Source organism: Zeus faber (assembly GCF_960531495.2).
Source record: "Zeus faber genome assembly, chromosome: 2".
NCBI classification, from domain to species: domain Eukaryota; kingdom Metazoa; phylum Chordata; class Actinopteri; order Zeiformes; family Zeidae; genus Zeus; species Zeus faber.
Genome location: NC_137189.1, coordinates 7,198,961 through 7,211,460, shown reverse-complemented (window position 1 = coordinate 7,211,460; position 12,500 = coordinate 7,198,961). Strand labels below are relative to the sequence as shown.

At 47.1% G+C, this 12,500-nt stretch overlaps 1 protein-coding gene across 2 annotated transcripts in view; it reads left to right on the top strand.

Moving 5' to 3' along the window:
* runx2b (RUNX family transcription factor 2b) overlaps positions 1 to 12,500 on the top strand; it is a gene marked incomplete at its 5' end in the record, with an annotated part of 46,455 nt that overhangs the window by 30,577 nt on the left and 3,378 nt on the right. For both annotated transcript variants that reach the window (XM_080022073.1, XM_080022072.1), the window contains 2 exons: positions 8,815 to 8,991; positions 11,874 to 12,035. In XM_080022073.1, the coding sequence (XP_079878199.1) occupies positions 8,815 to 8,991; positions 11,874 to 12,035 (339 nt within the window). The remainder of the gene's footprint in view (positions 1 to 8,814; positions 8,992 to 11,873; positions 12,036 to 12,500) is intronic.

The window sequence follows — 12,500 nt, the reverse complement described above, 5'->3', positions numbered from 1 at the left end:
AGTGTGCCGTGAGTGTGATGGAGCCCGATGACTACGGCGAATGGTTTGTCAGGTCCTTCTGGCTGCTGTGTGATTAGCCGGAGGCCAGTACGGTTTCTGTGGTGCTCATTGTGCTTATTGGGCAGACAGCGTTTAGTTACCATGTGGTTTCCCACTATACCAACAACCCAGCGTGTTTGCTTTTTGACACTTGGGTTTGTGTGTTTGTGTATTTGCATGTCGGTGACTGAAATGTCAATGTATGCAGATATATTGTTGTGAGCATGCTCTCCTCTGCATATGTGTGTCCGTGTGTGTGTGTGTGTGTGTGTGGGTCTGTGTGTGTGCGTGAGTGTCACACAGGGAGAGTATGTGTTATTGGTGTCATTAGTCTTGTGTGGGTGCAGTGCTGATTCGGAGTGGTGCTAATAGGTCCCATTAAATGTCATTTTGAGCTAATAGACAGGGAGTGGCGGCTTAAACTAATATGGTTTTATAGGTGGCTCTCTGTCTCCGTTCAGCTGCTTCTGGTGGTGACTGTCGGCCCACTGAGACAAACTTCCTGAGTGATAATAGCCAAGCCATAATAACAGAATATACAAGGCTTTCTGTCCAAACCCACTATTCCCATTACAGTTAATTGATCACAGGCAAACATCGGAGGTGGCAAAACCATTGTGGCGTCACGCATATGCCCTGTGGTCAATGCAGTGGCTCATATTTGTGTGTGTGTGTGTGTGTGTGTGTGTGTGTGTGTGTGTGTGTGTGTGTGTGTGTGTGTGTGTGTGTGTGTGTACCTGTGTGTCTGTGTGTACCTGTGTTTGCCTGTGTGTACCTGATCACATGTAGTGTATTTGTTCACACTACGTGGGGCTTGGGTACATGCTTGTATAAATGTGAGAATATTGAGCGTGGCTGATTCCTTCGTGTGAGTGTGCGTGTGAGTCAGTGGTAGAGATTGGTGGTCAGGTCCCTCTGCTCTGGTGAGCTGGTGTTTTGAAGCTGTTGGGTCGGGGTCTGGGTATGGGGAGCAGGCTGTGTTCTTGTTGGGTTCTGGTTGGGGTGTTAACAAGCCTGGTTGGAGCGGTGGAGAGGCCCTACGTACTGACAGGACTGCAGACGATATTAGTGGTTCAGGAAACAACTATTTGCCAAGCCAAGCCCCCGCCCCCCACTTCGCCCCCCACTTCGCCCCCCAACACACACGCACGCAGGCACACACACTCGCACGCACGCACGCACGCACGCACGCACGCACACACACACACACACATACACACACACACACACACACACACACAGATTGTTATCCAGCCTTATTGCCATTTCTAAAAGTATCATAATAGTATATATATCATATCAAGTATCATAATAATAATAATAATAATATTTTTTTTGTTTTATCAACTGTTATGTAAATATAATAAGTAAATATTTGCATCTTAATTTGCATATCCGGACTGACTTAAAATTGCTATTTCTACAATAATGTCAGTGTTGTTTCTCTTCCATATGGACAGATACAAACACAGTTGAGTTATAGGAAACTTTTGCTGCTTTCCTATCAACTAATTTTCATAATTCACATAAAGATGTGAGCCTTGCTCAAGGGCACAGACTCAAGGAATTTAACCAGGAACACCTTAGCATACATAGTGTCTCGTCGGTGACGACCTCAACTGACCCGGCTCTCCAAATAATGGAGCATGATGTCGTAAAAGATCAATGTGAAAGAGATTTTCACTTTGAGACATTTTCTATGTTAATGTTATGCTTAGCAAGAACTGACACGCACGCATGTACACAAAGACAGAGAAAGTCACACACAAAGCACTCACACTGGCATACAGACACACACACACGGATGTCTAGTCTAGTGTAGTATCTGCTGGGGCTATTGTCTCATTCAAAGCAGCTTTTAGCCATGGGAGCCGGACAAATAAAACTTGCGTGAACATCAGGAATGAACAAGGAATGAAATGAGGAGCGAGTGTGTGTGTGTGTGTGTGTGTGTGTGTGTGTGTGTGTGTGTGTGTGTGTGTGTGAGGGGGGGGGGTGTAAAATAGGAAGGAGAGAGAAGACAGACTTCGGGCTAATCCCGAGGCAGTCAGTTGAATTCTCTGTGAAGTTCCATGAAGCGCTGCCAAGCCTCTTAAATGCAAAACAACAGAGCGAGAGAAAGAGAGAGAGCGAGAGAGAGAGCTGGAGAAAGAGAGAGAGACTACAAAATATGAGAGGTGGAAAGAGAGGAAGTTGAAGGAGAGAAAGCGGGAATGACTGACAGAGATGCATGGACAGAGAGGAGAAGAAAGACAGGTCAGTCAGGTCAGTAAAGCATCATAACACCCCGTTGAGGTTTACTCTTCACCGTTGCGAATCCAAACACCCCAACGTGTGCACGGAGGTGATGGCGGAATCTGCGTGTTTCCCAAATGCAAGCCAAATTGTATTGTGTGTGTGTGTGTGTGTGTGTGTGTGTGTGTGTGTGTGTGTGTGTGTGTGTGTGTGTGTGTGTGTGTGTGTGTGCAAAACTGTATGTACTGTACATGTGAGTTGTGTGTATTGCATTATGGAAATTGTGTGTGTGTGTGTGTGTGTGTGTGTGTGTGTGTGTGTGTGTGTGTGTGTGTGTGTGTGTGTGTGTGTGTGTGTGTGTGTGTGTGTGTGTGTGTGTGTGTCTGTGCTTTGAGTCAGAATGTGCAAAACTGTATGTACTGTACATGTGAGTTGTGTGTATTGCATTATGGAAAGTGTGTGTGCTGTGTGTGTGTGTGTGTGTGTGTGTGTGTGTGTGTGTGTGTGTGTGTGTGTGTGTGTGTGTGTGTGTGTGTGTGTGTGTGTGTGTGTGTGTGTGTCTGTGCTTTGAGTCAGAATGTGCAAAACTGTATGTACTGTACATGTGAGTTGTGTGTATTGCATTATGGAAAGTGTGTGTGCTGTGTGTGTGTGTGTGTGTGTGTGTGTGTGTGTGTGTGTGTGTGTGTGTGTGTGTGTGTGTGTGTGTGTGTGTGTGTGTGTGTGTGTGTGTGTGTGTGTGTGTGTGTGTGTGTGTGTGTGTGTATGTGTGTGCCCGGCCTGGCTTGTTTCCCCCAGGCTGGATCGCATGGACCACACAGACGGCTGGCAGTGTTCCACGACAGCCTGGCTCCCCCTCGCTCGCTCTCTCTCTCTCTCTCTCTCTCTCTCTCTCTCTCTCTCTCCCTCTCTCTCTCTCTCTCTCTCTCCCTCTCTCTCTCTCTCTCCCTCTTTCTCTCTCCCTTCTTCTTCTCACCTCCTTACTCTTCCATCTCTCTCCTTCCACCATCTCTTTCTTTTTTCCAACCCCCCCTCTCTCTCCCTCCGTCATCCATCGTTGTTCTCCATCCTCACCCCTTTTCTCCTCTCCCCTCCACCTTTTCTCTCATTCTTGACACCTCACTCCCCCATCTCTCTTCCTTCCTCACTTCTTCCCACTCTCTGCTCTCTGCATGTGCTTATTTTCCACTCACCTCCCTCTCTTTCCCTCTCTCTTCCTCCCTTTCTCATTTCGTCCCGCTCAGACCCCCATGCTTGTAGGAGCATCTGGCTGTCACCCACTCAGCACTTTTCCTCCCTGGCCACGCTCTGCCATTTCCAGAATGCCACCTGAAATAATTCATTGTTTCTGACTGCTCACAAAAACAACACGGCAACTGTGAGTGCTCCAAAAGAAAATTTTTTTTTTTTTGAAAGTGCAATACGGACCCACTGTATTCATTCATTGACTTTACTGGCCCTTCCACTGGCGCGCATGTCCACACACACACACACACACACACACACACACACATAAATACACACTGCCTGATTCAACCCAGGCTCCATCAGTATAAAGGACGTTCTAAAGCAGCCCCATAGAGATACATTCATCTCCTCTCAGCTCTTGATCATAAACCAAAATGATGGGCTTGAGGGTGTTTGGGGCCGACGGGGGGGTGCGCATGACATGTTGTTAAACCTATAAATCCTCCTATTTATTCAGAGTTTTCGGGCTTTTGAAATGTTCTTTCCTTAATCAAGTAGCAAAAGGAGTTTCTAAAAGATTTGTCTATAGCGTAGAGTGTAACAGAAAATCTTTTTGCTTCAGTAATGCAGGCCCCATTAGTGTGACCATAAAGGAAAACCCCAGTAATTTTTAACTAAAACATTATTTGTTGATCAGTGGGATTTGATCTGAGTGATTTTCATCAAAATCTTAGGAGGCAACCTCAACCTCATTCGTTGCTCCGTTGTAAGATTCAGACTCAAATCACTTGAGGTGATTTTCAATGTTTGTAAAAGAAAGTGCCGGAGTTTTTGTTTGAGGTACTGCACAGGCCTGCACCCTATATTTCACCCTCCACCCTATAAATAGATAAATAACACATTGACGTAAGCTCGTTCCACCTGGGACAATGGACATCACAGAACAGCGAGCTATCCGTTATGGATCAGCTTTGTCACGCTCCCATCCCCTTGCCTGCAGCCATAAATTAGTGTAGACTTACACAATGTTTACCTACATGTCTTTACTCACAGTTATCAGACCATCAGTAGTGGAAGCTACACCTCTATATCTGCGCGGGCTGGAAAAATACTATTCGGGGAACAGCGTGTGTGCGAGGCATTAGATACCAGCCCCAGAGAGGTGAAGCCTATAGTGGGTTTTTTGTGCAGTCATGTTTGTCTAGGTTGTTCATACATGAGTGTGTGTGTGTGTGTGTGTGTGTGTCTGTGTGTGTGTGTGTGTGTGTGTGTGTGTGTGTATTGCAAGCGGATATGTGTGTGAGAGAACGTGTGTGTATGCGTGTGTGTGTGTGTGTGTGTGTGTGTGTGTGCGTGCATGTGTATGGATTTGAAAGGTTCTTATTGAGCGCTGCCACGCTGTATGTTAATGCACGTGTGCGTGTGAGCGTGCATGCATATGTCCCAGCCGTGTCCCGAGCATGTGTGCGTGCGTGCACACGCATGTGTGCACCTCTCACATCTGGTCTGAATCTGTCCATGTTTCCGGCTGCTGGCTGGGCAGGGAAGTGACAGGCACTATCGAAAATCTCCGCTGTTTTCACAGGGATGATGGGAATCTCAGGGACTTTCCCTACGGCAGTGAAACCATCCACCCTTTTCCCACTCCTTTAAATACCCCCGGCTCACTCCTCCGCCCTGCTAGGGTTCCGATAAAACAGCTGAGACGTCTTGTGTTTGGCAACAGTTGTCTTCTAAAAGGTGTAATTAACTCATGAAAAACTGTATTTACTGTCAAGGCCGCTGAACTAATGGACTTGAGGTTTGGCCTGTTTGGAGTGTAAATTGGACCTTAATGCTTCAGTTGATGTGCACATTCCCGGATGGGATAAAATGCACACATTTTCCTCCTCCTGGGCCTCATCCATAGGTTTCTTTACTACTACAGTACGTAGTCCGGAGTGGCGATTGAGCCCTAACCAAATTTCTAAACAGTCGGGTTCACGAGAGTTTGTGAAATACAACCTCGGCTCACAACGCTCCGAAACATCTCCACAGTGACAGCAGAGAGTGGCAGGGCAACAATTCTGGACTGACGGCCACAGGTTTTCTCAGGGAGATCAAATTTTTCTTTATCTCTCTTGAATATACATATTTTATTTTTTAAAGAAACCCCCGGCCTGTCTCCCTTTTTTTGGGCGGGCTTCCTGAAGGATGTCGAAATCCAAGACGGCGGCCCTCTCTTAACTGTTTCACCATTCGCTGCAGCGCGGGGAGGATCCCAGAGGCCCCGCTCTCCTCGCCGAGCGTCTCCTGAGCGGAGCGGGCCCATCCAGAGCTCCCTAATTTACTGGTCATCAGGGTGTCTTCCTCTGCCCTCCCCCGCTCCCCTGCTCCCCCGCCCGTCTGTCCCACGTCAGTCTAACCCTCATCCCCCGTCGCCGTCTCCACGCTATTTATTCCAATCTCTAGGAGACGGCGGTGCACAAAGCCCACACTGTGTCCCGTGACTCTTTCAGAATAGAAATCCAGTCTGTTGCAAATGGAAAGGCTATGATTGACTGGGCATGGCCGGCGCGCAGCAAACGAAAGCATGCCAGCGCGAGAGGCACAAATTATCCACAGAACGATGGTGAAATATTAATGAAACATGGATGTAATTTATGTCATAAAGAACAGCGTTGAGGACACATGGCTACGGTTTCCAGACAACGGATATTAATCTTGATGCGACGCGACCACGTCAGGGAGGTATTTTAGTCGGGAGCTCATTTGAAGATATTTTGAACCGGTTGTATATTTTCATCAAGCTCACGCGAGTCCAATAATGTCCAGACTCTGCTTGTCCGTCATAGAAGGCGGCCTTTACTGTCCACATGAGTCGATTAAATATTTTAGTTATTGATGTTGCACATAACTGCGCCTTTGTTGCGGCGGCGCACGTTTTTGTTTTTTTTTCTGGTGCCATTTGTTCCCCAACTGCAATATTAATAATAGTTGTACTATGTAAAATGAGGCAAGTTTGTCTTTTAACTGTGTGTTTGGTCTGTGTAATGATTCCCCTCCCCCTCCCCGGGGGAGATCATTGTTTAATTAATTTACAACTTACTTGTCGATCCTGATGTTTTTTCAGTCATTTATTCTTTACGACTTTCTGTGAATCCTTTGCTCCTCTTCTCTTTTCCTCCACTCTCCTCCCCTCTTTCTATTCTTTCTATTGCTTTTGCTTTTTTTTTGTTTCACTTCATATTTGATCTTTCCTCTTCCTTTCCCGTCCTCCTCATATCTTTCCTCCCCCCGCCCCCCCACGTCCTCTCTACCGCTCTACCCACCCAGTGAGGGTAAGAGTGAGTGCCAGCCCTTTGTTCCCGTCCCAGGCAACAGGCAGGTTGGACAGGATTCTGAGGTAGCTCGCTGTTGCCGCCTGGGCCAGCTGGAACTCTGCCAAGCACAGCAGGAGTTTCTGCTCTCCTCTGTTTGATATTTATTTTACCGCCTTTGCAGGGGAAGCAGTGCGGGACCAGACAGACACACAGACACAGACCTGTGTCAGTGGGGGGAAAAAAGCCCTGTGTTTGTGTGTGTGTGTGTGTGTGTGTGTGTGTGTGCGTGCGTGCGTGCGTGCGTGCGTGCGTGCGTGTGTGCCTGCGTACGTGCGTGCTTGTGTGCGTGCTTGGGTGCTTGCGTGCTTGCGTGCTCCTCATTTTCTGAACTCCATAGTCTGCACCTGGTCTCAAGGTAGAGATTCGCTTTGGTTCGTACCATTGAAAAAGCCACGGCTCGTACAGTACTGTGCATTCTGGAATAGTAAAGGGCTGGGCCAGACAGAGCAAGCGAGACATAGTGTTATTTTTGCGTGTGTGCACGTATTTGCATGTGTGTGCATGTACTGTATAGTGTGTGTGTGTGTGTGTGTGTGTGTGTGTGTGTGTGTGTGTGTGTGTGGGTAGTGTAGAGTTACCAGTTGAGAACAGCATGTATAAAGAGTGTGCAGTTAGGAGTGAAGGAATACAGCAGATTGGAGAGGCAGAATACATTTGGCATAGGGCAGGGCTCCTGTAGTGATAATAGGGTGATGGCGTGAGATTGTGTGTTTACCTGAGGAAGAATGCACTCCCTCTCCCTCTCCTTTTCCTCCTCCTCTCTCGCTCCCTCACTCCCTATTAAGCAGGGTGACGCTGGACGGGTGCCTAGCTCCACGTCTTTTGTTGCGAGGAGGATGTAGCATCCAGTTCCCAGTGAGAATCCACTAAAACTCCCTGAGCAGAGATCCTCGTTTTTTTTTTATTGGACGACAAACTGTCCAGGCATGGCACACACAAAAACACTCAAAAGACAATAATGTAAAGAAATAAATACCAAAACAATTATGGCTCCGTTTCAGTGGGAGAGCAAACAAAGGGATATCATGAGTCAGCTGCACAGCTGAATGCTGATCATGTGCAGGGCCAGTTCTGAGCATAGGCTGTATAGGTGGTCGCTTTGGGCGCCAATCATCCATGGGGGCGTGAAGCCAAGAAGAAGAAATACATATACACACACACACACACACACACACACACACACACACACACACACACACACTCACACACACACACACACACACACACACACACACACACACACACACACACACACACACACACACACACACTCACACACACACACACACACACACAAATACTCACACATACACACACACACACACACACACAGCGACAGCAAAACAAATCTAAAATATAGACCAAAAAAAAAAATGTGGAAAATTGATTGGTATGAACATTTAAAATTTATAACAAACAAGGTTAAAAAAATTTTAAAATAAGTTGTTGCTGTTGTTGTTTTTTAAATGTTTTGGTTATAACAAGTGTACCAATGTCATGAGTTGGCTCGTTATTTTGTGATTTGTGACCCCCACAACTAATGTTTTGTGGGGGTTGAGTTGGATTGAGGTGAGGCGGCAGCATCGGAGGCCAGGTTGGGTGGAGTTTGTGTGGTGAGATATGCAGTGTGGATGGGAGGGTGGATGAACCTGCAAGGAATTTTGTGGTGTGTGCACGCTGCAGGGCCTAAGGGGGGAGCACCTTTTATAGATCTCGCCTCGGGCTCTAAAAAGGCTAGAGCCGGCCCCGATCATGTGTGTCATCCTCCTTTGATGAAAGTGCAGTTCTTCTGACTGGGAAGCGTCATATAATGACTCATTTGCCAGCAGTTACACCAAGACAACAGTAAACATGTTTTGAAGTTGTCCTTTCCCCAGAATATCACAGTCTACTATGGATTTTTGTATCTCACCAGCACCAGTTACATCTCTACTCAGGCTGTTTTGCTGGCAGCAAAGTGCTAACTGGGCTGTACTGTGTGTGTCCCCAGGGCATCGTCAGAAGCTTGACGACCCCCCTAAAACCGGCCTGTTTTCTGACCGCCTCAGTGAGCTGGAGAGGATACGCCAGACCACCATGAGGGTGGCTGTTCCCAACCAAGGCCCCCGGCCGGCCCTCAACGCCGGGGGCAACTCCTTCAATCCACAGGGACAGACACAGATCACAGGTGAGACTCCATAGACTCCATAGACTCCATAGACCGGCCATAGTTTCGACCCAAAACATTTCCACTGAAGCTGATTCTAAAACAACTGCTGTTGAGTGAAGCAGCTGCTGACAGAGAAGCGGGAATAAAAGTCAACCTGCAAAGCGCGGCTGGCCGACTCCATCCCCACAAAGAACTGGAGCGAATGTTATACCTCATTTGGTCAGAAATGATGACAGGAAAACAGAGCTCTGTATGCACCGGTGCAGTGGTCCTTCAGGAGGTTTCGGGGGGGTCTCCAGCAAAATGATTCATAGTTCAACTCAGAAAAACGGAATTTAGTCAGAATCACCCATCTTTGTTTAAGTTACCGCTCTGGCATTATTTTGCTTTTCCAGTCGAGTATGACACAGGAACTGTTTGTATATAGCGATCTGCCGACCCGTGTATATCAAACTGTCGCGGTGCGCTATTTCCTCCGTCAAACTGCTTCGACACCGAGCTGACAAGAAGAGTGTTTGATAAAGTACCAGGAAAATAGTTAAAATGTGTTGTTGGGGGACTTGTAATACCGACACACGCCATCCAGAGCATCTGGAAAGTTATTTGGTGGGATTCTACAGTAATTAAGGGGGCGGGACTTGCCATTATTCTTGCAATTTTGCATTTTGCCATCGTGCCATGCACATGTTTCTTCTACCGCGAACATTAATACCACAAATAGAGCAGTAAATGTTCAGACATCACAAGGAAATTGATCTTAGTGGTAAAAAAGAGACAATCTTAACCGATACTTCCAGCTGCCACCATTTTCTGTGGTCTGTGACGTGGAGGTTAACCACTTACTCAGTGTTCTCACACATTTGCCAAGTAGACCTCATTTCGGCACCAAGGTTTTGCTTCATAACGAGGTAGTAGACAAAGCCGCTGAAAGAATGGCTCGTTCTTAATTCATTGCTCTGAAAATGGATCGAAAGCAGTTGGGACCTACCTCACGGTGACATCATATGATATTTAATGAACAAAGGCTGGAAATGTCATCCTTCAAACAAAATTAAAGTTTGTGTTTGATCTTGAACAAACAAAATGAGTGTTTTTCTGGATGTCTCCAAGCGCGGTATAAGATCACATAAAATGTCGCTCGTAATGAATTGAATGACTGATTGAATTGGGACCTCGGAATTGAAATGTGGATCGAATCAACCGCATTTCACAAAGCGATCAGTTTTGCCGGGTGGTACCAGTCGACAAACCGGTGCAGACCAGGCGACAAGGGTGAGAAAGGTCACGTTCACGTGAGGCGAAACGCCGCACCCCCGCTGGACGCCCCGTCATGCTTGCACACAAGCCGGCGGCGCTTTAAGTTGAGCCGAGATCGCCAGTCGCTCGCCGCGCCTCCGCGTCTCCGTCCGGCAAGGCGACACCGCCCTCCTCGCGCGGCATCCGCTCCAGATCACCTGGAGCTCCGCCGTTGATCACCATTTTGTCGCGAATCACTCCCTGTGAACGCTTTGTGGAGTTACTTACCAACTCACCGCGAGCTTTATCTGACGCCAAGATGTGGACTCGTCCGATTTTTCTCGTTCGAGATTTCCAGATTCTTCATACCCGCCACATTTTCACCGTCGTGACATTTCACGACCCCCAATTGTCTGGTGAACATTTTTAACATTTTCTATTCGAGTTTTAGCTGATCAAGCCTCATTAAGCTCACTTTTTTGGCCATTTATAAAAAAAAAAATTACAATTTTATATTTATTTTATTCTTCTTCGCACCAATGATCACATTGGCTGCCCCACAACCAGTAGATTTTTTTGTCATTAACATTAACAATGAAAAAACAAGTTTTTGCCCCCTTAGGGCAAAATGCATATCAATCAGATTGATGATGAGATCTGTTCCACATTGGTGAAGAGCAAAACTTATTCGAGAGGTAACGTGACAGTGTGAGCGCTGCTTGTTTCCTGGTGTGTGAGGCCATGTGTTTACACCTTGGCTCGGTGCCAGTGAGGCTCTGCGTCTCCACTGCAGCAGCGTTTTTTTTTTTTTTTACAAGACAAACAGGAAGATCTTCTAATCAAAGGTAAACATTCGATGTTGCCCAAGCGGCCGACTGATACGTACCTCCCAAGAACCAGACCCAGACACTGACCTCTGACCCCTGGAGCCGCTTCATCTGCATCTGCACCGGTTTGGACCTTTGTTATGTGAAGGTTTTAATGGGTCCATTGTTGCCAATAATAACCTGCCTTTTCTCCTTCCTACCCTCCTTCCTTCCCCTGTTCCTTCCTTTTTCATTCCTCCCTTCCTTTCTTTTTTCCTTCATCTCTTCCTTCCCTCCCCCCTTCATTCCTCTCTACCTTTGTTCCTCCCTTCCTTCCTTCTTTCCTTGCCTCCTTCCTCTGTTCCTACCTTCCCTCATTTCTACCTTCCTTCCTTCCCCTGTTTCTTCCTTTTTTTCATTCCTCCCTTCCTTTCTTCCTTCCTTACTTCCTTCCTTCCGCTATTGCTTCCTTTTTTCATTCCTTCCTTTCTCCCTCTTCTTTCCTCCCTTCTCACGTTTCATTGTCCCTCCCTCCCTTCCTTCCTTCCGTCCTTCATCTCTTCTTTGCCTCCTTCCTCTGTTCCTACCTTCCCTCCTTTCTACATTCCTTCCTTCCCCTGTTCCTTTCTCTGTACCTTCCTTTTTTCATTCCTCCCTTCCTTCCTTCCTTCCTTTCTTCCTTCCTCTGTTCCTTCCTTTTTTCCTTCCTTCCTTTTTTTATTCCTTCCTTCCTTCCTCTGTTCCTTCCTTTTTTTATTCCTCCCTACGTTTCCTCCCTTCTCACCTTTCATTGTCCCTCCCTCCCTTCCTTCCTTCCTCCATCCCTTCTTTGCCTCCTTTCCTCCCTCTGTCCGCCAGACCCCCGCCAGTCCCAGTCGTCCCCTCCCTGGTCGTACGAGCAGACGTACCCGTCATACCTGAGCCCCATGGCCTCACCCTCCGTCCACTCCACCACTCCTCTCTCCTCCAGCCGAGCCACGGGCCTCCCCGCCATCAGCGACGTGCCCCGGCGCCTTCCAGGTACGTCCGTGACTTTACATTCACACTCAAACGCACCTCGCAAATTCATGTTTTCTCATAAATACGTCACATTTATGCATCACATCATGTTTTTTTAAAATGGTTGAGGAGTGTTGGGAGAGGGAGAGGCAAACGAGAGAGCGAGAGAGTTGCGCCGTCTCACAGATGCAAACATCCAAAAATGAATCGTAAAAAATGTAACCTGTTGAATGGTTCAATTTTTGGAAATCGGCATGAAAAATGTTGTGTCATCATTTGCCAGATACCTAATAAGAGCCGGTTCAGTCGCAATAAGCCGCTATTAACTCATTTGTAGATGGACGTCACAGAACGGGGCGTGTTGTTGGAGCTCAACTGCTTTTCCAGAAGGCTTTGGGCTTTTTTTTTCCCTCTCTCTCTCTTTCTTTTTCTTTTTTGAAGCATTGGAGAAAAAACCCCAAAACGATTGTTTCCTTTTTTCCTCGC